This window comes from Cylas formicarius, unplaced genomic scaffold, assembly GCF_029955315.1.
Source record: "Cylas formicarius isolate icCylForm1 unplaced genomic scaffold, icCylForm1.1 PGA_scaffold_5__7_contigs__length_24384050, whole genome shotgun sequence".
In the NCBI taxonomy this organism is placed as follows: domain Eukaryota; kingdom Metazoa; phylum Arthropoda; class Insecta; order Coleoptera; family Brentidae; genus Cylas; species Cylas formicarius.
In genome coordinates, this window is record NW_026844341.1 from 13,154,724 (window position 1) to 13,181,744 (window position 27,021).

Here is a 27,021-nt window from a genome sequence, read left to right on the forward strand (position 1 = left end):
ATTTCAAATGAGGAGGCGGCCGGCCTATCATTGCTCTTCTATTTCTTACCGTCACATAATTGGCGTTGATATAATCGCTGTTCGGGTACCCATCGATAAATTTCAGATTCACTCTGGTCTCTGGTAAGGGAATCACATTGGCGTATCTATTCTTCGAGTCGCAACCTTCAGGCAGCTCCGACGTTCGGGCGGTGATTTGCGGTATATCTTCGAACTCCGCTTTGATGTCTTCAAAATTACTAGCGAATTTCGCCAGAGCGGGGAAATTTAGGGGATGCGAAACCACCTGAAAAACCAAAATGCTGCAGGACCGATCTTACCAGCCTGTGATGATAAATGGTGCCCAGGAAATACTTCCAGAACCAGTAACCACTCACTTTCTCCTGTCGTTCTTAAGAAATGTAATGTCAAAACCAGATATTAACTTAACTTAAACTTAAACCAACTTAAAAATATTTTTGTTTTGTTGTGTCCATTAGTTACACTTTTCAGACCTATAATGTTGAAGAAATGAAAAGCGAATTAACATTATGTGCAATTGTACTGATGAGCAGCAAGTTAAGCGGAAATAAGTAACAATCAAAATATAATTTACTGGCTGTAAAAAATCGTTGAACTTGATCAAGTAAAGCCTTTGGACGCAGTTCAAACCCACAGCTTATACGTTTATAGTATTTATATGCTGGCACGTTCTTCATTTATAGTTTTATTTCATTTTTTTCTATTTATGTTTCTTTTTGACTTTTTAGAGGCTTCTTAACTCTATCATGTTTTTGTGGAAGTAGAAGTTTATGGAGGCCCATTCGGATTTTTTAACAGTACATTTATTTTGTATTTTTGTTATAAGTTTGGTATATCCGAAAAAAATTACAATTGAAGTCATCTATCTAACTATGTTTTGTACGAATCCATTCCAGGAACGAAACCAAAAAATGCTAAGATTAGGTATAGGAAATGCTTAATAAAATTGAGAGAGGAGTAATTAATATACAGGGTATTCAAAATGTGTTGAAAATCAATATTTTTCATTTTGACTCACTGTGTATGAACGATTCGAACTAACTTTACGAAACGTATAGGACATATTATTATTATTATAAACTTGGCGTAATAAAATTACAGCTGCCGGAAACGGCGTCCAAAAAAATAGGATATTAAACACAGGAATTTTTGACGAAAAATTGGCCATAAATTTGAAAACACTCAGCATAAACCATAACATGACATGACATTAATGTCGCACCATAGATGGTGTTCCTGTTAAAACATATATATGTCGGATTTCCACATATTTTTGAATCACCCTGTACATTTCAAAATAATTTTAATTTGTCTCTTTTAGCCTCATCTGTAACTTGTGCATTTAACATTTTTGTCTAGAAAAATATATACACGAGAATTATTACTTTGACATTATTGTTTGGACTCTTAACAACTACCCAAATGGAACAGTTCTTGGAAAAGGTTCCAACTTCATCATTGCCACATTTATTATCCCAAAAGAGGAAATCATTTCATAAGTCGAATCTATCCTAAACATATTGCAAACGAATTCTCAAACGGATAATTATATATAGTTAATGGATACAAAATAAATTTTGGAATGTCACGTGAAAATAAGTAAAGCCGAAATGCTTGTAGTTAACAAAATACAGGGTTATTATTTTCGATGTATAGAACTTTAAGTTGACATTACTGTTCAAGATGGCGACCGATTTAACAGCTGTCAAGTGATTTATTCTCAGTTTGGTGTGGCAATTCATCATGAATAGGCTCACGCCTGAACAACGCTTGCAAATAGTGCAATTTTATTTCGAAAATAATGGTTCTGTGCAGAATACGTGTCGCGCACTACATCCATTTTATCGTCGACAAAATCGTCCATCAGAGCGGTTAATTCGATTAACCATGGAACGTTTTCGCACCACGTTTACTCTTATTGATAACTCGCTGTTGTTCCCGATTTTCATAAGCGAATTTTGTTTAGCAATAAAGCGCACTTCTGGTTGAATGGCTACGTCAACAAACAAAACTCAAGTGTATGTCAAAACACGGTTAAATCCAGAAAAACTGACTGTTTGGTGCGCTTTATGGGCTGGTGGAATCATTGGTCCGTACTTCTTCAAAAACGATGATGGCCAGAACGTTACAGTCAATGATGATCGGTATAAAGCTATGATTACTAACTCTTTCATTCCTGAATTGAATAACCATGATGTCCAGGAGATGTGGTTCCAACAAGACGGCGCAACATGTGACACAGCTCGTGCCAACAATCGATTTATTGAAAGACACGTTTGGTGACCGCCTAATTTCACGTGTTGGACCTGTGAATTGGCCTCCAAGATCTTGTGATTTAACACCGCTAGACTACTTTCTGTAGGGCTATGTAAAGTCATTGGCCTATGCGGACAAGCCACAAACGCTTGACCATTTGGAAGGCACCATTCGCCGTGTTATTGCAGATATACGGCCACAAATGTTGGAAAAAGTCATCGAAAAGTGGACGTCCAGATTGGACTACATCCGCGCCAGCCGTGGCGGTCATATGCCAGAAATCATATTTAAAATGTAATGCCACAAGATTATCTTTCGGATAAATAAAATTCATGTCAATCAAATAATCTATCGTTGTTTTATTGCAACTTCAAGTTCTATACATCGAAAAAAAAACACCCCTTATATAGAATTTTTCCTAATGTATCTTGATCACCCATACAAATTTGTTCTATCAGTGTGCCCATTATAAATTACCCAATTACCCACATACCGGATCGTCAAAGGCAGGATTGCCGAATGACCTCTTCGACATTCTATCCGCTCCCTTGCGTCTGACGCTGTTGTAAACCGAGAGGTTGTCTATACTGTACTCGTCCAAACTCACTGGGGTACATCTCGGTCCGTAGTTGAACCGCTTCTGCCGTTTCTTCATCACATACTGTAAGTAATTTAGTCAAACAAGTGCGTAAACCACTACCACTTGGTTCTTACCAACAGTCCGGCCAAAAGAATCAGGCAGACCGCTCCAACACTAGATATAACTATAGCCGCAATGGTCCCCTTGCTCTTTCCTTCATCGTTGATCAGCGGGTTCTCCGTAGGAGGTTCCGTTTCTTCCTCTTCTTCCGTTGTGGGTGGTGCGTCGCTGGCCGGCGCCGGGATGCTCAAATTTGCTCTACGGACTTCCACAGGTTCGCTCACGACGTTTGGTGTCGAATAATTGAGGTCAGCGGTCAAAACGTCGGGCACTAAAGTGGTATGGTTGCTGTCCACGGTCTTGATATGAACGAAAGTAAACTCCTGCTCGTTGCCGGAAGTTACTGCAGGGATTGTGGTGAGCTCCGTATCGACGGACGTTGTGGTAGTTAACGGCCACTCTGATGTAGCTTCGGTGCTTATGACGCCAGCGTCTGTGGTTAATTCCGTGGTCGTGGTTACTTTCAGCGCCTTAGAAGTACGGATATCAATTTCGGTGGTGCTTACATCATCAAGTTCCTCCGTGCTAGTAATAATTGCCACAGTACTTGATGTTAATCCATCTATCGGAGTACTGTAATCAGTTACTAGGACATCGGTGGTTGTTTCGATCGATGTGGTAGTGCCTATTTCGGTTGTTGTCTCTGTGGTGCTGACGACTGTTTCGGTCGTGGTCGGATCCACACTCTCTGTGGAGTTTTCAGGTACTTTCTCAGCAAGAGTCGTGGGCTGGGCGATCTGCACGGATAAAGTCGTACTCCTTTTTTCGTTGGTATTGTCCGCCAGTTGCAAGGGGATGACCTGATTGCTTTCTATGGGTTCCGAGAGCTTGGTTTTGGCCATGTCGGTGCTCGTTGCGAGTTCTCCTTGCGGTAAGCTTGACGTCACTATCGGCGTGGTACTCACATGGAGGTTAACTTCGTGTTTGACGTCAGTTTCGATCTTGTTATTTAAAAGGTGACTGTTGTTTTTCTCGGTTATGGTGGTTGTGGTGGTCGCGGGCAGAACTTTTAAGGTAGTGCTCGACTCAGAGACCTCGTCGTAGACCTTGGTGTCATTGAAAATCGATTCGAAGCTGACGTTACTCGATTCCTCGACATTCACGTTTTTGTGCACGGAGTTTTTATCGGCTGTTTCGTTGCTAACTATAGTCTTGGTCTTGGTGAACTCCAGAGTGCCGTTCCGCCGATCCTTTATGCGATTTTCCTCCACGAATTCGGATTCGTCATCTTCCTCAGGCTCGAACTCGTCTATATGTTGGTCGACACTCTCGACGGTTTCCTTGTACTTTTGGTCGAACAGCGTAGTCGTTGGAGTGGTTAGCTCGGTGTGAACGTCGTAGCTGTAGGTGGTGGGATGATTATGACGTGCGTCCAGTTTGTCCCCGTCAGTAGACGAGGATAACGTGAAAAAGTTGTTTTTGTTGTGGAATTCCGGGGACCAAAATTTCGCGGAATCGACGTCTATCGATCTGCCGCTGCCTTCCCTCTTCTCGGTTTCCTTTTTTCGAGTAACGTAGTCATTCTTGTGCGTCGTGGTGGAGTCCTGGGTCTTTTGGTGAAGTTCTAGTGGAATGTGTAATCTATTTACGGCATTTTTAGGGTCTGTTAGTTCAGTCTTTGGTTGATCTTTGACGATCTTGTTGAGATCGCGGTTGTTTATTTCGGTAACATTTTGTGGTGACGCGGACGGCTGCGGGGGGACCGTTGGAGGCGCCTCGCGTACGGGTCTGAGGGTCTTCGATGTGCTACATTGCGATAGGGTTAGGAGGACACCTGAAAACGAAAGGTTTGGTTAACCAGAGTGGTCAATGGCATGCCACGTGGAGGACCTCTAGAATCGCATTTTAACCATTATTGTAGAGGTTGTCCCAGTTTGAGTACTTTTGAGTTGTATCTTCGTTATTTTCATAGATAGATAGATTGCGGTTTTCGAAATCATTGGATTTTAAGATTTTCAATCTCAACTATCAGATAACATCTAAAACGTGAAAACCGCCTTATACAACTTTTCCCACAAAACTAAACTCCGCCTACGGAAAAACTTATCTGACCAAACTCTATTTTGTTAAATGGCACACCCTGTATAATTTTAAAACTATTAATTATATAAAATTCATATCGTTGCATAGCACGTTTGATAGCCCATAGCGAATGATTCCAAGTTTATTAGAATCCATTAAGCTATTTTGGAGTTATCGGCATTTATTTCCGGAAATGTTGAAGCACCCATCATCACTTTCCTTTTAAAATGCAAAGTATCTAATTAAAATGATTTGAATTAATCGCATCTATAAAACAGTGCTCACTCTATAGAAAACGGGTTTTAAAATTCAGGATGGCCTCCGGTGGCCATTTCAAAATCTTAAAAATAATTCCATTTTTCTTTTCAAATTTTTAGAAACATTTATTTCCTCAATACCGTACCGCGTTGCCCTTACTGGGACACCCGGTATATACAAGACAATTTTTTTTAGGAATTGGTCTATGTACCGAGTGATCATTTTAATACCGCCCCTTTTTTTATTTAGGAAAAAACGTCAATTACAAAAAGTTGTTGAAAAAATAGTAAGCTATTTGCAAAATTATACCAAAGTCTAACAGTTTTTGGGTTATATGCGCTTTTAACAAAAAAGCAACATTCAAAAATTAAATAATATTCCGGAATTTATACAGTGACAGTTACCAGTCACTGATTTAGCAAAACTAACGTTCTTTTTATTATAAATTGCCATATTCTGATACTGAAAAACAATTAATTTTGAAAATGTTTGTTAAAGCAAATAAGAGGGTTAAATTGGCTAATTGGTTTCAGTTAAGTGATAAGTTAAGTGGGGGTGGGGGACATTATAAATGATCACCCGCTACATTATCTTATACTTGACATCCTGTATATTGTTGTTTTTGTCTTTTCAAGAGGCATTTAAAAATGTATCCTTATTTGACCACCCGGATGTACTTGAGTGTCGATTGAAATTCAACAAAAAAATTAAAGATTATTTTATTGGAAACAACTTCTGTATTCGAACTTTTTGTATGATACGCACACCGGCCACCCTGTACATGGACTATTCTCTGGATATTTATAACGTTCACATGGTATATTCCTGGAACGTGTTACACTTTCTGTAAGAATTTTTTTTGCCATGTAGGGTGAAAGACCGGCATAAAACTTAGTTTATTCATTTTTTCCGAATTGTAACTGCCTGATACTGTCTGAATAATAAGTGTACTTAATCCTTTAATATCGCAACATGTCGGACGTATGTTCTTGTGGTGGAAGCTTCGGAATACAAGGTCGTATAAATGCGGCGCAATCTAATCGCACTTGCTGTTAATAATTATGGTCTCAGGTCTGCGTTAAATATGGTTATGTAGGTGAGGCTGCAAAATTTACTCACGTTGCCGAGACCGTAGTCAGCTTTCCATGAAAACCGTAAAAAAATTGTTATAGGCGACCTCGTCACCTTTTCTAGACAGATATAATTTGCGGAGAAATTTACGTTTGATGCTTGATGGTCGGTCAGTCACAGCAGGAAGGCACCTATGGACTAAGTTTTATAAATTGTCATATTTTTTACAGGAGTTCTCGCTTATTTTTATATAACCGTATAAAATTTACCATAGATGGAACTTGGATAACTCATTAAGCCTTCTGGACTTAACTATAACGAAACGAACAAATTAGATTTTTCCATTTACCATTAACCCTCAGATATGGACACAGTAATAAGTAACAACACAAATCACCCTAACACAAACAAAATGGCTGCTTTTATTCTTCTTTCAACAGATTACAGAAAATTTCGAAAAAGAATTAAAAATTACAAAACAAATAGCATTTAACAATGGTTACAACCCCACTTTGATGGATAAGATTATAAATAAAAAACAGTTTCAAATAAATCTGAACTCTATCTAAGCCAACCCAAAATACATAGGAGAATCTAGAAAGAAAATTTCGAAACATCTATCTAAATTTGGTCTTTAGATAGTCTGCTTTTACAACCATAAGAAAATTTTAAAAAAACAATAAACCTAAATCGTGAAAAAATCAAAAATTCGAAGTCTACAAATTTAAATGTAGATCATGTCCGAAACTGGTAGAACATTTTAGAAACACATTAACGAACATAAAAGAACGTAAAAAAATTAAAATTCGGGTTCTAACTATACCAATCATTTAAAGTCAGATAATTTTGATATTTTACATAATCATTCAAAAAGCAAAAAACTAGATCTTCCAATCTATTATGTAACGACCAATTGCAATTGAGAATGTATTACTACCTGTTTGTCTATATATATTTAGAAGTCGGAATATTGTCATATTTTGTTATTTGATAAAGGCACGATGTTGCCGAAACAGCTAATAATTAACTATAATATTTTTTTTTTGTTCTAATTTAATTATCTTATCGGAAAAATGAAAAGTGGCATTGCTGCCATTTTTTTCTCAGAATTCACCGGCATACTCAGTCTCCAATTATTTTCGAGAAACAAACAATTTAATTTTTAAATGGGTTGCCCTGTATATACAGTTGAGTTGTCCAAAAGCATCTCAAATATATATATGATTGTTTTTAATATTTCGACTAATATTTAAGTTTTTATTATTTAACCTAAACGAAATAATATATGACAGTATTTTTAGATTTTTATTTCAATAGAGGACGTATTTTTGAAGAGTTTGCTAGCATTTTCTCGTATTTTTTCCCTTCTTTCAAGAAACACCCTGTTTCTGATTTCTCCGTCTTTCGCTATTGCATACCATATAATAATTAATTAAATCGAAAATTGCATTTTTTTTATTTTTGTTGTTGTCTTTAAAGTCTGTATTATAAAAATATTTTCTTATGGTTTTTTGATTTTTTCAAGCGCCATTTAAACATTTTTTTGTTGCTATCAGTAGAACACGTATTTTTCAAAGATTTGCTCGAATTTTCTCGTATTTTCTGTCTTCTTTCAAAAAACACACTGTATCTGGTTCCATTTCTTCTTCTTCAGTCATCGCATACCATATAATTTTGAATTCATTCGACGTTTGCATTTCTTTTCTTTTTATTGTTGTTTTTCGAGTCTCTGTATTATATAAATATTTTCTTATAGTTTTGTGACTTTTTCAAGCACCATTTAAAAATCCCATTACTTAAAATATATTTTGTTGCTATCAATGGAAGGCGTTTTTCTCTAGAGTTTGCTCGCATTTTCTCGTATTTTCTCCCTTCTTTCAAGAAACACCCTGTATCTGATTCCATTTCTTCATCCAGCCATTGCATGCCATATAATTTTTAATAAAATCGAAAATTGCATTTCTTTTCTTATTGTTTTTGATTTTAGAGTCTGTATTATACAAATATTTTCTTATTACTATTACACGAAATATTTTTTGTTGCTATCAACTCAAGGGTTTGCTCGCATTTTCTCAGATTTTTTACCCTCTTTCAACGAGAAATGTTTGTTTACTCTCTTTGAAACAATATTTTGTAAATTCTCATTAAAGTGGCAATATTATTGATTTGATTTGATATAATTTGATATACCCCGTAGAATCATAGCAAAATGGTACATTTTTTTCATATTTTAAAATTTAGCGTAATACGAAAGTCCTCCAGGTTCTCGTATGGCGGCTGTGGCGCATCAAGCGCCAAAAACAAGCAACCAGCAGTGCGTGAGCGCGTGTCGGAAACTTTTCGTAAAGCCATTTCGCGGTTTGGATTTTTCAATATCGCGAAGAAATCAGCTTTGGAATTACGATATGTCGGCGGCAAATAAATTTGCCAACCGCAAACTTTTGCAATCATAAAACGCGGAAAATTGATTAAGGTTACACTGTCGGCCAAAAAGTTTGGCGCCTGCGGGGTACCTTTCACCAATGAGACCATAAACAAAACGGATCAAACGTTATTTTGAAATTTCAGAGTTTTCTGATACATTTGAGTATTCACTCCGACTTGTTGACATTTAGGCGCATATAATGCTGGCTTCTTCAGAGCACCGCCCGAAACTGATGACGGGGCGGGCTTCAGGGATATTATTAGGCCATTTAATTATTGCGTCAGATTCACGATTTTTTTGTGGATAGAAGAAAGAACTAGATGCATGTATTTTGGACTTGCAGAATAAAATCTGGACTTCTTTTAATATGGTTGATTTTTTTTCTCACATCTGCGCGAAATACTGTTTTCTCAAGAGGTACCAGACGTAACCTTGGATCATCCCGTCTAGAGAAAACCTAAATATAGATAAAGATGTAAAGCAACGCAGTAACTACGGGATTGCCCAAAACTTATGTATGAACTCTCAGTTCCTTTGGCTTTAATAATGACATCAAGTTTTCGCCCATCATCGTCAGAACACTAAAAACGATATAAAAAACAAAGTTGAATAATACTCACGAATATCCTCTAAACAGTGAGAGGCACTTAAACTGGATTTTCTATACTAATACAATAAAACTGTGCCATAGGGTAATATTAGGTGAAGCAGATTGTGGTCATCACTGGTTAGGATTAACCACAGTATAACTTCAACAGACACTTATTAACTAAGGGTAGTATTCACAGAATACGCAGCGTAATGCACAACCGTAATTTTTAAATAAGAAGTCACTCAGATTATTTACTTTTATACAGAGTGTCCCAGATCTTCGCCGTATACCAACTATGGAATTTTAAATGGAGCCCCGCATATTTTATCGGATTTTCTGGATTTAGTGGTAAAAACAAAGGTAACTTCCATATAAATGAGATATTTGATTTATTATGTGACTTGTTATTGAAAAATCAGTACGTTAAGGCAATTTTATGAATAACTTATGCTTTTACTTTAATTTGGAAGTTTATGGAACTGCTGGAAAACTAAAAGTTGCCGAAAAATCTTCAAAAAATCTGACAAATGTGGCGGTTTTTTTTTCAACCTGCGTTGTTGTCGGATTGTCGTGTAAACGTCATAAACTTATTATTAGTAAACACTATCAGTATTGCGTGTGAAATCGGTAAGGAAAGTGTTTGTCGCCGCGCACATACCTAAGATCAGTTGAAGCGTAACTCCCATAATGCGGCATGTTTGCAGTTACTGGCTTATCTGGAACAAAATCGAAATGAATTTAAGTGCGAAATCGGCCGTATTTTGTATTCTGGGTCGGCAAACTAGTTTTAATAATTGCGTTCGGATTTGATTCTCGATTTGTATTTTGCGTGAGAAACAAATAATCGTTTAGGTGGAATGGTGATGTTTTGCAGACGCTACGCGTTATATAAAAAAACGTATACAGCGAACGGTGCATTGCATGGTCCTAAACATAGGGTTAGTTCCATAAGCGGGGATGCTCTATGGATCTAAAACATTTTTAAAGCTGCGACGTTCCCGCTTCTTCGAAAAAGTTGCATCAACGTTGAAATTTTAAATGGGACACCATGTATATCATCGCGTTTTCCGATCTGCCAATACTTTATGATTGTTTTGAATAATGCGTTTCAGCGGTTTTCAAGTAAATTATTTTTTCAATTCAATTTAATTAAAAAGTTAAAATTTTTATGGAAGCTTAGAGAGATATCGAACAGAATCTAAACTAATGATTTGCCTACCACATACAGATCTTTTAACATTGAGCGCCCTGTATATTATCACATATTCTAAGAGCATATTAAATTTAAATTTCCTTTCGAATCTTGTAACATGTCTCTATACCTAAATCGTTTGGTTTCTGAAATAAATGCAAGTGAATTATCCGTTTGACAGGTCAATAAAAGTTCACTCATTTTTTGGTCAATAAAATCGGTTCAAAATGCAAGGAAACCAGTATTCAAATGCTGTTTAAATTTGTTTATTAAGCAATGCCACATTATAGTCAAAAGATGCAGAAAATTTAATGAAACACACCCTGATTTACAACACAGAATTCCAAGAATTAAGAAAAATTTCACCAACTTTGGTTCGTAACTAAGGGTATCTTTACCAAAACATGTCACTTCAAACGAAGCAAATGTAATAAACGTTCTGGCATATATTCATGCCTATCCAAATGGTTCGATTCGTATACGTTATAGCGCAGCATATAACTTGGGTAAAAACATAAAAAATATATAAACCAGAGTCCAAATTTTACGTGAAGAAGACCAACAAACAGCTAAATTGTTACCTATTATTCATATTGTTCATATAATTTGCGTATTCAGGTAGATTATAATAAACATTTGTTGTCAGTAAAAATTTTAAATAATATAATTTAGTCTACGTCTTTAGTTTTAGCAGGTAGCATATTATACTGTTATCCCCGAATGAAAAGCAATATTTATTAAAAAATTTTAATAGGAAGTTATTTCTATTTCTTGTCGAGTAAGAATGAATATCAGATCTTGTTTGAAAGTTATCTTTATTTTTATGTATATAAATTAATAGTTTAAATAAATATCTTTCAGAGGGCAATTTTTTTTAGTTCCAATAACATCTCTGTACGATTCTACTAGTTTTAAGTTGTACATTAGGCGAATTATCCTTCTTTGTTGGACAAAGATTCGTCAGCGTCTACTGCTCTTCCTCAACATCATATTGTAGTATACCGATGAGTAGTATACACTTAAAAGGTATTTAAGGAAGATTTCAATGTTAAGAGATCAAAACAAGAGCTACTAAGTTTTTTTGACACACTCTATTTGATTATCCAACTTTAATTGCCAGCCAAGTTTTGTACTTAGAAATTTTGTATGGCAATTTTTACGTATATTATTTTGGTCTAATTTGGACATTTAACCAGTTTAAAGAACTTGCGAATTGAACTACTACAGTTTTTTCAGGGGTTAATATAAGGTAGTTTTTGCTACAGTAGGTTTGAAATTGTCACACAGTTTTTTTAATTTTTCTATTGAATTCGTCACAAGTTGTCCCCGGATATTGTAAGCAGCTCCGTTTATAGAATTTTGGTAAGTCACGAGATCCATCCATATAAATTTAAAAAAGCTCAGACCCTGAATGCTCAGGAATAGAATGTCTTGCCTGTGAATTATTTGAACCAATTATTTGGATCAACGAACTAAAATTTTCAGAATAGAAAAGAACACTTTTCGTTTGTCGGCAATCCTCATTTCAAAGGAAATTTAGTTCAAATGTGTTTTGCGTGCTAAAAGATAACGAACTATTGAATATTGCAAAATATCTTCAAATATCAAGGTTAGTGGTGAATGACTTTCTAGATAATCTTAGCCCCTTGGTACCAACCCGCTCACTGCACTGAAGGGGTGTCACAAGAATTATACAAATTATTTAATGACCTTTGGTTTCGACGTTTGCAACCGTAGAATTGGCCAGCAAGATCGCCCGATGAAGTGTGTCAGAGATACAGAGAATAGAGAAGAATATTTTGTTAGTGAAAAGAATTTTTAAAATATTGTATTTAAAAACCATGCATGATATAGAACTGATTTTGAATTTAAGGAAAAATGTACAGTAACCCCCCCCCCCCAACCGAAGCTAATAATAATTTAATTTTAGCAATGTTTTGGTGGAAAAATAAAGAAAATAATTAATTTTTCGAATACCACTAATCCTACTTTTATTTTTTTTTATTTTAGATCGATAGAGCATCGCTGCTTATGAAACTAACCAGTAAACGTTTAAGGTACCATCAACCGTAAAACACCCCGTATGTATTACACAGAGTGGTCAAATAGGTATATTTCAAGATATATTCGAAATACATGGACTTCATTTAAACACTTTTTTTTGTATTGTAATCTAAATACAAAAGTTTCTAAAGTTATTTTCCGGATTAGATAAATATAAAACAACAAATGAAAACTTGAGTCTTTTCTGTCTCTATCATTAACAGTATTAACATGTATTATCTTGTTGTTTTCAATATGGCAAAGTTCGCAAGATTCAATTAAGGTTCCATTAGCAATGGAATATGGTACTAATGGAGCGTAAATAGTGTCAAAGCTTTAAGATGATTGGCGATTGCAAATGATGTATTGAAAAACTTTTAAATGCATTGCTAATGAAGTTGCAATTAAAAGCAGTTTCAAAAATTCTATTTCAAAAACATTTAATTACTATGCCGAAAAAGTATTTGTATTGAAATACATTTAAAAATGTATTTTTAATAACTCTGACTATACAGTGCGGTAAAAGTCAAGATAAGAGAATATTACCTACAAGTAGGAACTGGTGAGGACATATTTGATTGAAATTTGAAAAACAACGCGGGTAAATAAAAAACGAAATATATTTTTGACGATAGTAAAAGTTATATTTAAAAAAGACTCAGAAACTTTCCAGTCTCGCTAGCTAGGAATCACGAATCAGACATGTGCAAATTATATCAATATGTTTTTTCCATTCGGTGACCTTACAACGTTTACATAATTTTACATTTGTATTGATAATTAAAAGTCAACCTGCAAGCTAGTATTTCTACAGACACTCGGCTAAGTTAATATTAGAACTAAAGAGCAGCAGCGGTCCATGAACATTAAGACGGTTTATATTTAAGATACATTTTTGTATTCGATGCGAATTAATGCCTGTTCTTCAATTTTTTTCTGTGATAAAAATTTAGCATAACATTTGGAAATAGTTGCTTTTAATAAGTTTTAAAAGGTTTTTTCCTTTTTTTTTAATTATAACACAGGGTGAAACTAAGAGCTTCCAAAAGCTTCAAGTGGGGTATTAGGCTAGAAAGTATTTTATTTTACTTATAAAAATTTTATGGTTGTTATTACCTTATTGTTGAGCATAGAAATTATATATATATATATATATATATATATATATATATATATATATATATATATATATATATATATATATATATATATATATATATATATATATATATATATATATATATATATATGATGACACTATACTCCGGGATATCATCCGTTCGCTCGTTGAACTCCGACTGGAATCCTGCATCCGACTGGAATCCTGCAGACGTTTCGCCAAAATCTCACTTGGCATCTTCAATGCTCGCGCTTGAAGATGCCAAGTGAGATTTTGGCGAAACGTCTGCAGGATTCCAGTCGGATGCAGGATTTGCAGAATTCCAGTCGGATGCAGGATTCCAGTCGGAGTTCAACGAGCGAACGGATGATATCCCGGAGTATAGTGTCATCACATTTTTCCATCCGTGAATCAATACGTGAGAATATATATATATATATATATATATATATATATATATATATATATATATATATATATATAATAATGTATATATATATATATATATATATATATATATATATATATATATATATATATATATATATATATATATATATATATATATATATATATATATATATATATATATATATATATATATATATATATATATATATATATATATATATATATCTATATATATCATCTGTATATATATATGGTACCATTTTTTTTAAATCGCCTACACAAAGTTGATTATGAAATCAAACAGTGAAAGATGTACAATCTAAGTTGACACCGTTTAAGAGAATATCAAAATACAAAATACGAAAAAATGTTTTTTTAGTTATTAATAAACAAAAAACTTAGTAGCTTCCGATCAATAAGCAACCTCTTTAAGATCAAAAATAAAATAGAATCAGCAAATAGAATCAGCAAGCAGCAGTTTTATAAAAACGCAGATACTTATATGTGTACTATACAATATATTTTTTAAGTTAGGATTTTCCTTTTAACATGATACAGGACTTAATAAAATTAGCAAATTTTTCAAATAACATTTTCTAGTGTCAAAAATGTATGTATTATGATACGAAGCTGAAATTCTAACTAAAAATGTAAATTATGAAAATACAAAATCCTTAAAAAGTAAAGTCTAAAGAAACCGTTTAAAATTGCCACGATTGGATTGTTTACCCGAAAGTGTTTAGGGAATGTGCGACCCTTATCTGAAAAGAACAAAAAGGACAAAAGCTTATGTCTTTTTGTGTCTTTTTTAGTTTCCATGATAAAAGGAAAATACCCTGTATGTATTATCTTTGATGATATAAAAAAAATATAGTTCAATATAAATTCGATATTCAAGTTAGTAATTCATCATTACTGGGGTGTTATTCATTTAAAGTATGCACTACTTGCTTCGGAATTTAGAAGAAATATTTTTACACCTTTCTTAACAAAGTTTTCCGGTATCTTTTAAAATAAAGGGACTCTCAACATTTTTATCAATTCATTTCTAAGCCACCCTGTATATTAATTAATTTGACTCATTTCCTGATCATCTGAGCTTGAGGTCAAGCAAGAGCGATTCTCCAAAAAAAAATTTTCAAAATATTCTTGTCATTTGTACCTTAGCCATATTCAATCTGTAGATACACTGTATATTTCAATGAGGAGAGTTTTGATTCACTTATGTCATTGATAAATTAATACCTACCTAATTCTTCATATGAGCATCTCGTTTAGCATTATGGTCTACCAGATGATTTAGTTTTTTGAAAAATCATTTTTTGGGTTTAAGGGATATGCTACAATGGAATTTTGTATTGTTATCTGTATTTAGGTACTACAAAAAGTACAAATTTGTTCGTATTTATTTTTCCTTATTTATCAAAATATTTCGGGGGGTAGGTCTTATTTACTCGGAATAAAAATGTTGAAAATTTGAGTGACAAAACTCCGAAGCAATTTTAGTCATGGTCGATATGGTCAATCAGAAAAGATATAATGGTTAAAAAGATGCCAGTCAAACACACAGTATATTTGGTTTATTGATTCAAAAAATTTTGAAAGAAAGAAGCCACTTTTACTAATAATTTATTCACAATAAAATGTATTATTTTTTAATATTTTTTTAAAGAAAAGTACTTCTTTAAAAGGATATCAGTAAAATGTGTAAAAATTAACTTTTCCTAAGTTTTTGCATTGTTTTAAATAGTCATTTTTTGTTCTGACTTAACTGTATTATTTAGCTAATAAGTTTGGCTTCAATGTTTCATCTAATATAGTAGATAAAATACCACTTCTGCTCCTTCCTTGCCGTAGGTAATTTTCTAGATTTGGACTCTACGAAAACAATTTGTTTCGACTCAACCCATTAGAGTGAGAAATGCTTAAATGTTATCTCTTCCCAACCATTGTAGCACCGATAAAACTTAACGAAAGGAATGCAACACCCACATTGTTTCAATATCAAACAATAACTTGCCATTGTAGATTTATTTAGCAGAAATACCTCTGACGACTAAACTAGAAAAAATACAATTAAGTTTATCGACTTGTTGATGAAAGTCATTTTTCGTGTCTTGTATTTTTTACACACAACGTCGTATATCAGTATGCGTTTCTCACCGTACATTTTGATTAGCGAAAGAAACATTGGCCATATTACCAGGCTGCAGAGTCCTTTGTAAAATTACACTCGCTTGACAAAAATCAAGCATCGGTGGCTGTTTTCTTTGACTTTAATTTGCTGTTGTCGAAATGGAATTATATTGGATTTGGGTTCGATGCAAAATGCATTTTTTGTCTTTTTTGCAATTTATAAACTAATACGTATATGAAGACAGGAACGCCAATTTTGATCCTGTATGGAAATTAGCAAATTTGAAAAAGAGAATTTGTTTCTGTTTGTATTGGTTCGAAAATAACCAATAAAACAAAGACAACGCAGAAATTTCTGAGGATATATGAGAGGATGTAGTTTTACGTTTCATCTAAATGTACGAAATTCAGAAGTTTCTGTTTGCAATTTTTTTTTGACACTTCCAAATATCTAAAGGACGATTAAGACTTGTCTTAAATGCTAAAACACTTGGAACGGATTGCCATGACAAAAAGACTGGTTTACTAAGAGAAACAGATGAAAATAAGATTAAAGTTTTACGAGAACATATTCTCAGTTTTCCAGCATGTGAGAGCCATTAGACGAGACAACATCAGACTTCAGGGCGAAAATATCAAAGTCAGAACTTTGATATTCGAAAAATGTATGCGTTGTATGTGAAAAAATGTGACTTACAGGAAAATATTCAATACAGAGTTCAACTAAAATTTTCATACTCCTTGTAAAAACACGTGCCGTAATTCTCTAAAACTAAAAATTGACGACGAAGAGAAGTTGTATCTTATGGAAATTTATGAATCACATCTTAACAGTGCCGAACAGACTCGAGAAAGTTTAACAGATGACGTACAAAAAGCAAAAGATCACCCGAGTGAATAATACGGATTCTCATTTGATCTACACAAGGCACTTTGTTATCCACAGCTTTTTGTTTCGGTAGCTTATTGTAAGCTTTCATAATTCCGACAACGAAAATGCTAAAATGTTTAATTAGAGGTGAAAAAATCGCCAAAAGAGGATCACAGGAAATTGTTTCCTGCATCTTAAAGCACGTTTAACACATTACCACTCAAATCATGTTACAGCTTACAGTGATGCTTGCTCGTCACAAAATTGTAAAATTCATACAGCGTTAATATGGTTGAAAATTGTTCAGTCATCTGAAAATGATATTGGAACAGTTGATCATAAATTCTTTCTCGAAATGCTTATACAATATAATTTAATGGAATTATTTAAAAGAAAGCTGTGTGTCTCTTGCCTAAAAACACAATGAAACAGATTTTTAAAAAATCTCATAAGATGTTTCAAAAAACTTTCTTGGAATGACAATTCCGAATTGAAATTGTTACCCTAAAAGAGGAAGGCCAAGAATATAAAAAAATATTAAGTTGCTTCATTATACACAACCATATAACCAATAACAGAAGAAAAACGTAAAGATATGTTGAATTTACTACCCTATATCAGACCAGTTTTCCACAAACACTTTATTTCCCTAAATACTAAAAATAAATTACTTAGTTACGAGTTTATGAGTTTAAATAAAATGATAATTTCTAGTAAAAAATTTTCCTTGATGGTGTAAATCATGCGGTTAATTTTGAAAATGGTATGTCATTTCCACCTTTCAAAACCACATTTCCTTTTAAAAATGGTTATAAATTTCACAATCATAATAAATACTTATTTGTCGGCACTATTTAATTGTCAAAACATTTTATTTCATAATATAAAAATATTTTTTAATACTGTTAAATGAAAGAACGAAAGAAATAAGAAATATATGACTTTTACCACTTTCACAATCAAGGGATCAATTGGTTAAAAAGGTTAAACAAGATCTATACAGTCAGCCTCTGCTGCTTTAACAAAAGCAAAAACTGATTTTTCTTACCTAACAGGGAAAGAAAATTTAATATTTATAAAAACCAATTATTATATAGCACTCACGAAATTTCTAAGCTACCTCTTTAATAAATCAATTTGAGGTAGATTTCAAAAAATGTTCAGGTACGGTGGGGGTGCGGTTATAAAAATAATAATGATAGTAATTGAGAAAAACAATATTTCTGAAGCATGGCAATTTCACTAATTTTGAAAAAGAACTGGATTCGTATAAATTAGAAGCGCCATACTATTCGGTTACTTCTGTAGATATTGAACCAAGTTTTTCCAATTTTAAAAATAAAAAACTTAGTTTAAAAACATTTCATTGTCAATTGTTTAACTGCAAAGAATAGTTTGTAAATTTACGAATTGTTTGTTGTGCAAGTTACTAATACCTTCAATCTGTGGGTCTGTGGTATAGGTATTTCTGAATAACTCGCTTAATTATAAAAAAAATTATTCTTATTATTCTTATTATTAATGTTCATAATTTTTCGTATGATAACGCATATTTGCATTTTTTGCGAAACTTTACACGTTAGTGCTAATGCTTTTTTGTAGTACAAGACCCTTAGCTTAAGGTTTGAGTAGTAAATCAACCCATTAGAATATTATTTGACGATGAGATTACATTATTCATTACTATCTGCAAAAGTACTCGAAATCAGACTTAGACATTCAAATCTAAACCCACGTTTCCATAAGAAGAGCAAACTACTTAGCCCGTCAACAGAAAGGACCGAAGACGACATCCCTGAGGTATGATTTCACTACAAATCCTAGGTCTACTAATATAAACATTTATTGATAACGTCAACGTAAACATACGCGTTTGCCGAGTGTTGTTTAAAAAAAAGGTTCGCCATAATGCCGAAGGCATAGTCACGAATGTTAAGAATTCCTACATTAATTCACAACTCGTTTGTTATTATACACCGAGGGTTCTACGTCTCGCGTTCATTCATTTATTTTAAAAAAGGCAAGTCAGATATTTCCTGTTATAGATCGTTGCTTACAATCGGAGGTGGATACCGGTATATATAATGATGGAGTAAGCCCATTGCTGCACCTTACCGAGGCATTCCATTAGGCCAATTGTATTGTCGTCTGGTATAAGCCAGGGAAAAATGTAAGTGAACTGTGCCCGAAGTCACAACGATGGCGGACCATTTACAGATTATATGTGACGCGTATGAGCGACGAAAGTTGGCATATTGTCACGTACAAAGAGTTCCTCAATTACTTTCGTTTTGTCGGTTATTAATTAGCATAAACATTAGCACTGCGCTATCAGTAATATATATATAACGATAAGTAACTTGCCAACTACGTAGACATACAATGCATAAAAAAATAAAAAAAATACAACAAATACAACTTGAGGGCTCGATATACAATAGCAAAACTTTATTATTTCTTTTTTCTTTTGTTTTATTATTTCTTTTACATTTTGTTCAAAAATGGTTTCTAAATAATTGAGATATCCCAGAGTAGATACGCCACTTAAACTGTCATCTAGAAATTGACGAATGTAGTAATTAGCACTACTTATACTCAGCTTTTGATTTGTAAGGTTTAAACAATTTTTTATTATTACAACCAGTCCCAGTTCCAGTGCTAGGATGGGTCTGGAAATAAATCTCTGCAAGACTAAGCTCACGTCCGAACCTCACAAACATAGAAAATGTAGATGAATTTGTGTACATGGGATCCCTAAGAAGTAACCAGAGCGGGTCCGAAAATGAAATAAAAAGACGAATTGCAATGGCGCGAGGAACCATGAGCAACCTCTCTAGAATATGGAAAGATCGACACATCACAAGAAACACGAAAATCATGCTGATTAAATCCGTTGTATTCTCAATCTTTCTGTACGGAGCGGAATCCTGGACTATGAAACAACATGTGGTGTTGGCGACGTATGCTACGAATTTCATTTACTGGGAAACGTACCAATGAATCTAAGGGAACTGAAGATCAAAGACAGACTGTCCACAGTATGTCGCCGGAGAATCTTTAATTACCTTGGACACACCACCATACGAGATGGTGAGAACCTGGAGAAATTGATTGGAACAGAGAAAGGTGTAGAGAAAACGACCAAGAGACAGCTCACCTGTTAGATGGATAGACCAAGTAAAGAAAATCGCTGATACGCCGTTGCAAAACGTACTAAGGGAAGCAATGGATAGGCAAACATGGAAAGCTAAAGTTGAAGGATGTACACGATTCCGTGAGATCACGATGTCTCAGGCATGAGAATACGACTAAGAAGAAGACAACCAGTTCCACATAAACCAAGAGGGTTTTGCAATATTCAAAATAAATAAGAACTAAAAGTTCAGATTTTCACGAAATTATATATTATGACATGACAATTGTCCGTGTCTTTATCAAATGTGACATCACGGTGTTGTCGAGACAATTGTCATGTGAATATATATAATTTCGTGAAAATCTGAACTTTTAGTTCTAATTTATTTTGTTAAATGGATTTTCATCAAGTAAAAGCCACATCGGTTCAATTTTTACAATATTCAGTAAAAGACTCACCTAGAAGTCTATGAAACTAGTAATTAGACTTATTTATAAACATCTTTGATATGTAAGATCTGAAAGTTTTTCAATTATAATAACCAGTTCTATATAAACCAAGGGAAGATAAAATATCCAGTAGAAAATATTGGTAGACAATTTCGATCATTCTTATTTTGTCATTTTTTTGAAAAGATTGTCATTTAGAAATTCATAAATCTGGTAATTAGCCTTCTTTATAAGTAGCTTTTGAATTGTAAGATTTAAAAGTTTTTCAATTATCATAACCAGGGAGGTTAACATATTTCGTAGAGGAGACCGACACACAATCAGTTGGCTTTATTTACCGCTAATTGCAATAATTCCTATTCTGTAATTTTTTTGAAAAAACTGTCACCAAGTTCATGGAAATAGTAATTAGATTTATTTATAAGCAGCTTTTGATCTGTAAGATCAAAAAGATTTTCAATTAGATTTTCAATAAGGGATGTTAAAATATTCAGCAGAGGAAATTAGTAGAAAATCAAATGGCTTTATTTATTGCTAATTGCTTTCATTCCTATCTTGTGATTTTTTTGGAAATTAGCCTTAATTACAGCAGCTTTTAATCTGTAAGATCTAAACGTTTTTTAATTATTAGAACCACTTCTATATAAATTAAATTGATTATTAAATTGATATCTGCAGGTTTAATGTAGATGTCGGCGCAATAAATGGCTGATTTTAACTGGAAAGTATTCCAAATGGACAAGGAAAGAGATCTGTTTGACCCAGAAAGGTCTCGGAGAGCCGACATTGGCTAGAATCTAGTTTGAAATCAGGAAGAAAAACCTGCTGTTTTTAAGTTGATATCTGTAGGTTAAGGGTAGATTTCGCTACAATAACTGGCGGAAAAGCCCATTTTAGCTGAACTCTGATCGAAATTTACCAGAAATAAACAACTATTTGACCCAGAAAATCATTTTTCAAGCAGTTGAGATGCCGTTTTCTTAGCAACATCTGGTAGAGAAGCCGTTTTTCTATTCGAAATCGACAATAAAAGGTACGTGTTTGACACAGAAAGAGGAGTATGATGCTAATATCATCAGCAGGTTTGATGGCGTTTTGGTTATAAAAGGTTTCGGATGGTCGACTTTGATTGGAATCTATTCAAAATCGATTACGAAAGGCTGAAGCGAGAAAGCGAGTGAGTGAGTGATACCTGCAGCTTTGATGCTGTTTTGCCCCAGAAAAAGGGATTTTAAGTTGATATCCGCAGCTTTCGTTTAAGGTTTCAGTACAATAAGTGTTAAAAAAGCCTATTTTGACTGGATTCCAATGAAAATCGAAAAGTAAAGTCAACTATTTAAGCCAGAAAGTGGGGTTTTAGGCTGATATTTGTAGGTTTAACGCTGTTTGCGTAAGAATTTGTGGTCGAAAAACCGTCTTCACTATAATCTGTTTCGAAATCAAGAAGAAAAATTAACCATTTGCCCCAGAAAGAGGTTTAAGTTCATATCTGCAGGATTTTGACTAGAATCTAATCGAAATAGCTAACTACGGGACCCAAAAAGGCGGTGTTACGTTGATTACTCATGCTTTATTTATAACCAATTGCTTCATTCCTATTCTGTAAATTTTTTGGAAAGACTCTCACCTAGAAGTTCATGAGACTAGTAATTAGCCTTATTTATAACCAGCTTTTGATCTGTAAGATCTAAAAGTTTCTCAATTATCATAACCAGTTCTATATAAACCAATAGAGGTTAAAATATTTAGTAGAGAAGACTGCCAAACAATTAATTGGCATTGCGTAATTGATTTCGTTCTTATTTTGTTATTTTTTTGAAAAGACTGTCATCTTAAAGTTTATAAACCTAGTTTTTAGCCTAATTAATAAGCAGATTTTGAACTATGAGATCTAGAAGTTTTTCAACTATTATACCATCAGATCAGTTCTTATATCAGTTCTTTATAATATAAAACAGTGGCTTAAATATTCAGTAGAGAAGACTGGCAGAGAATCAATTGGCTTCATTTATTCCAAAAAATTTACCCCTACCCGGTGTATATTACACAAACTCGATGAAAAGAACCAAATTGAAATTAACTAACCTCATTTACATCCGACTCTCTGAGGGCCTAGTGGTTAGATTCACAATGTTGAAATCTAAGTGTAATTAATAAACGCTAATGAATTAATTTTAGTACTTTAGTACTTTAGAGTAGAGTGTCGCGTCTTTAGCAAAAATAACCGTTCAAGGTCATGAGGTTATGCATTATAGAAAATTATCAGTACTAAGAAGTATTGAGAATCGAATATTGAAACACGTTGAAACAACAAACTTTATAACAAATACAAAAGAAGAAAGATATGGAACTAAATTTCAGAGTACAGCGAGCGCCTAATTTGCATTATATTTAAACATAAAACACAACCACGTTTTTCTCGGACAATGCGGCAAGAACGAGCAAACTTTTGATCGATTTCGAACAAAAAAGTCTCACGCTGGTAGGCCAAACCGCACGGTATAAAAAATGCGACAAAGCAATCAGCTTTCTATACACAAGTACGTGACTGTATCTACTTTGTATTGCCGATTTTGGCGTGACGGTTCGAAGAAGTGTATAGTCCACAGTACGGTGCCCTTTTCTGATTAGCAAGAGCGCCCAATATTTCGTCAACAGCTTACATTTGCCCAGACGTTGGACGTTTTCTTCTGCAAAAATTACGAAGCGAATGTGGAAGTTTAGAAACTTGTCTTTACTCAAATCTCAAAAAGAAGAACATAGGTGGAAAACTTATATCTTAATCTTCTGGATTCTAAAAGTGACTCCAATTCTTTTGCTTCGTTTTCTGACGGCAGAATAATATTGCCTATTGTTATGAATACTTCATCATCATCCACCGGACGGCCGAAAAACATCGTAGATTTTCTCGGGTTTAAGAACAAACGATGATCTTTACAAATTCTGCCGATTCGTTCAAGGTTAACATTTTGGCATTTAAGATGGGTGTTGCAAGAAGACAGATATACTTTAATATACAAGGGCGACAAAAAATGATAAAGTTAATATGGATTCCGTTATGATTCCGAATTTGAATGAAAGCCTTGTTTATAAAATCTGGATCTGACAGTTGTTCAGGAATCCTTTTTTCCGTATTTTTTTGAATTTTTCCAAAATACTTTGCTGTTTATATTGTTTAAAGAATGTTCTAGATATGTTTTTTTTTATATTCCATCACTTTGTTAGTAAACTTTCTAAGCTCTCTATAACGGGCCTGATTTTCAGTTATTTCTTAATTTTCTGATGTGATCCGAAATAATCTCATCAACAGTGCCTCATCCGATCGATCAGTTTTAACTCTTTTGAAACTAATAGGTAAAGTGAGTGAAAAAATATATTTTATTTTTAAAAACTTTTCCACCTTTTATCTCAAAAGTTAAGCTGTTTAAGGCATCTGTTCATATGAACTTTTCTTTTTAAAATGAATCCAAAAATCTCCTCTTGAATTATTGACATTCAATTAGAAAACACCCTGTAAATCTTCAATTTTATCAACCAATATATTTGGACTAAAACTTCGGGATCTACAAACACAATGCTCAATTTTTTTTTATGTGTTTAATTTCATTTTTCCCAAAGGCATTAAATCACTTCATGCTATGAGTGTAAAGTTTCATGTTTTGAACATTTACATAGACCACTGATATTCCTTTTAATCAATTTTGGTGTGTTTCTTCACTGGTTTCTTTTACTACCTAATAAGTATTTTTTTTTGCATAAACCGCCATCTGGTGGCAGGTTAATCCATCACAATCATCTCACTCGCATTACGTTTAATGTCCTTTTTAATGACTCCAAATTTACTATTAAGCCATTTTGGAGTTTTCACCACTCTCCGTACACACCGCTTTTTTTTAGATTCCTTTAACAAATTGAAGTCTCTGTACAAAAGAAGCAGAATTCTACAGGAGAGCGAAATGTATTTGAAATTCGACTTCCCTTTAATACTCTCGCAATAATTGGATATCAAAAACAAAACGCAGCTCGTTTTCGCCGTCTAACAACAATGAGCGTATTGTTGTCAGTACGGTCGGCCTTAGCTTGTTAACTCGAAGCAATTATTGTCTCGTAACTACACAAAAACTTAATATAAAAGAATTTTATGCAACGCACTCAAGGCAAGTCGAATATACGTTACAGTGTGTTAGTTAATTTCGCGCACGGAATATTTATGTTTTTGTTGTGAAAGTTTTTGTTGTAAACGAAAACTGTGTCGCAATCCTACGAAATAATCGCCACTGTCTGTTATAAATAATCCAGTACCAAACGGATCTGCCTCAACGTTATGCTTTATCGACGATCTCCCGACTTGGTGATGTTTCGAGTCAAGATAATAGAATAAATGTTTATACACTGCCCAACAAAATTAACGCACCACTACTCTATATTATTATTTCATACTACTCATAAAATATTTTCATGTCTTAATTAAGAACATCCACATTCTTAATAACTTAGTTAAACATAATTAATATCGGGTACTTCATAGTCTATTGTGAATATCAGCGCGGTAAGCAATTATTCATGCTTAAAAGTACGGTCCTTATCTTTTATGGTTCCAAATTATCCCATATTTGGATAATATCTCCAACCCATTCAAAGTGTTAGGAGGGTTAAGTTCTTGAAAACGCATTTAAAACATGTCCTAAACGTTCTCAATTGGGTTAAGCTCAAGACTGGTTGCTGGCCAATCCGTAATTTCAATTCCAAACTGGCTAAGATAAGTTTGCACAATCTGAGCAACCGCGTCCGAGTATTATCTTGCTAAAACAAAAAAAATCATCAGGGGCCAAGTGGTATCACATATTCCTGCAGGATCTCCTTATGTTCCTATTTTCTGTTAAACATAATTGACTGGTGTTTTGGAAGTTCATTCTTATAGTCCAGTTTTAATTTTTCCCAGTCTTCATTAGCCCAACCGATGCTCTAGACTTCTTGGTCTTAAATCAGATTCAGCTAGGTGTCGAAGTTGAAATTCTGAGTCCAACTGCTTTCCCTGGCTGTGTCAGCAGCAATCTTCCGGTCACAAACCATTTCCTTGAAGCAGAGACTCTCAAGAAAACGTTCTTGGTGTTCCATAATAAACACCATACTACACCATGCCTCACAAATATCCATTTTCAGTGAAAACGATAAATTTTAGCGATGAAACAACATAAACACGACTTAATACCTGAAATTCGCCTTAGGACTCACCGAAAAACACTGTTAGAAATCAGTTTGATTTCATCCTAATCAACCAAATATTCACAAATAGTTGCAAGTCAGCAAAAACATACCCAAATGCTGATATATTATCTGATCGCAGTTTTCTGGTTACTCAAATAAAGTTTAAATTAAGGATGCATTTATGAGAACAACAATTTCAGAACAACTTAAATAAAAACTAAAATAAATTAACACCTTCAGTAGAGTGACACATATAATACGAATAAAAACCTTTACAATGAACAATACAATTCGTAATCGAGACCGACATCCACCTGGAAATTTAAAATAAGTCCAGAGTCGCAGAGGAAAAATGGTTGAACGGTAAATGTCAAGAGACGGAGGAATTACAAACGAACGATTCTTTCAATTTATACAAAAAATAAAAGAAACTCTAATCAGAGATCGTCATAATATACATAAAGGAGAAACCACAAACATGGAAACATGATTTTTAGGGGGCGAGTACCGGTTCAAGTATCTTAAGCCATACTTCAGAGTGTACATTAGGTTCAACACCATATACATCTCGAGAAGAATACCACAGGACTGGTTGAAGTGAACTTTTCTCACGCTGCTCATAGATCGCAGTCGTGAGCCACATTGCTAAAGATTATTGACAAGAGAATATACGAAAACTGTGAAGAAGCTGTCTCAGACACACAGTTTGGCTTCAGAAATGGTCTTGGAACAAGAGATGCTCTCTTTCCATGCAAGTACTAGTTTAAAGATGCTTAAATATAAAATTAACTAGACTAGTAATGCCAACCAAAAAAGACCGAATTTATGATTGTCAGCAAGCAAAATATTGGAAATCTACAATTGCCAATTGGCCAAGAAATAATGGAAAGAATTGATCAGATGCTTGGACTGTTGCTTGAGCAGTGAATGGGACTCTGGACGGGAAATACAGATTCGCATTGAAGCATTCATCAAAATTAAACAGTTTCTTACGTGTAGACAATTGAATGTAAGTGTAAGACCTTGCCAAATGCTACGTATTTCACATTTTGCTTTATGAATTACATCGAGGTACTTTGTTAATGAGCAAATGCCTTTGAAATGTGGGGA

General features: G+C 33.9%; 1 protein-coding gene across 1 annotated transcript in view; it reads right to left on the reverse strand.

The window, feature by feature from the left end:
- Positions 1 to 27,021, reverse strand: part of LOC132702204 (receptor-type tyrosine-protein phosphatase gamma) — a 69,391-nt gene that overhangs the window by 4,669 nt on the left and 37,701 nt on the right. The window contains exons 2-5 of the mRNA XM_060670706.1: positions 10,004 to 10,061; positions 2,992 to 4,751; positions 2,771 to 2,938; positions 50 to 286 (exon numbers count right to left, since the gene is read on the reverse strand). Coding sequence (XP_060526689.1) covers positions 50 to 286; positions 2,771 to 2,938; positions 2,992 to 4,751; positions 10,004 to 10,031 — 2,193 coding nt within the window. The 5' untranslated portion in view covers positions 10,032 to 10,061. The remainder of the gene's footprint in view (positions 1 to 49; positions 287 to 2,770; positions 2,939 to 2,991; positions 4,752 to 10,003; positions 10,062 to 27,021) is intronic.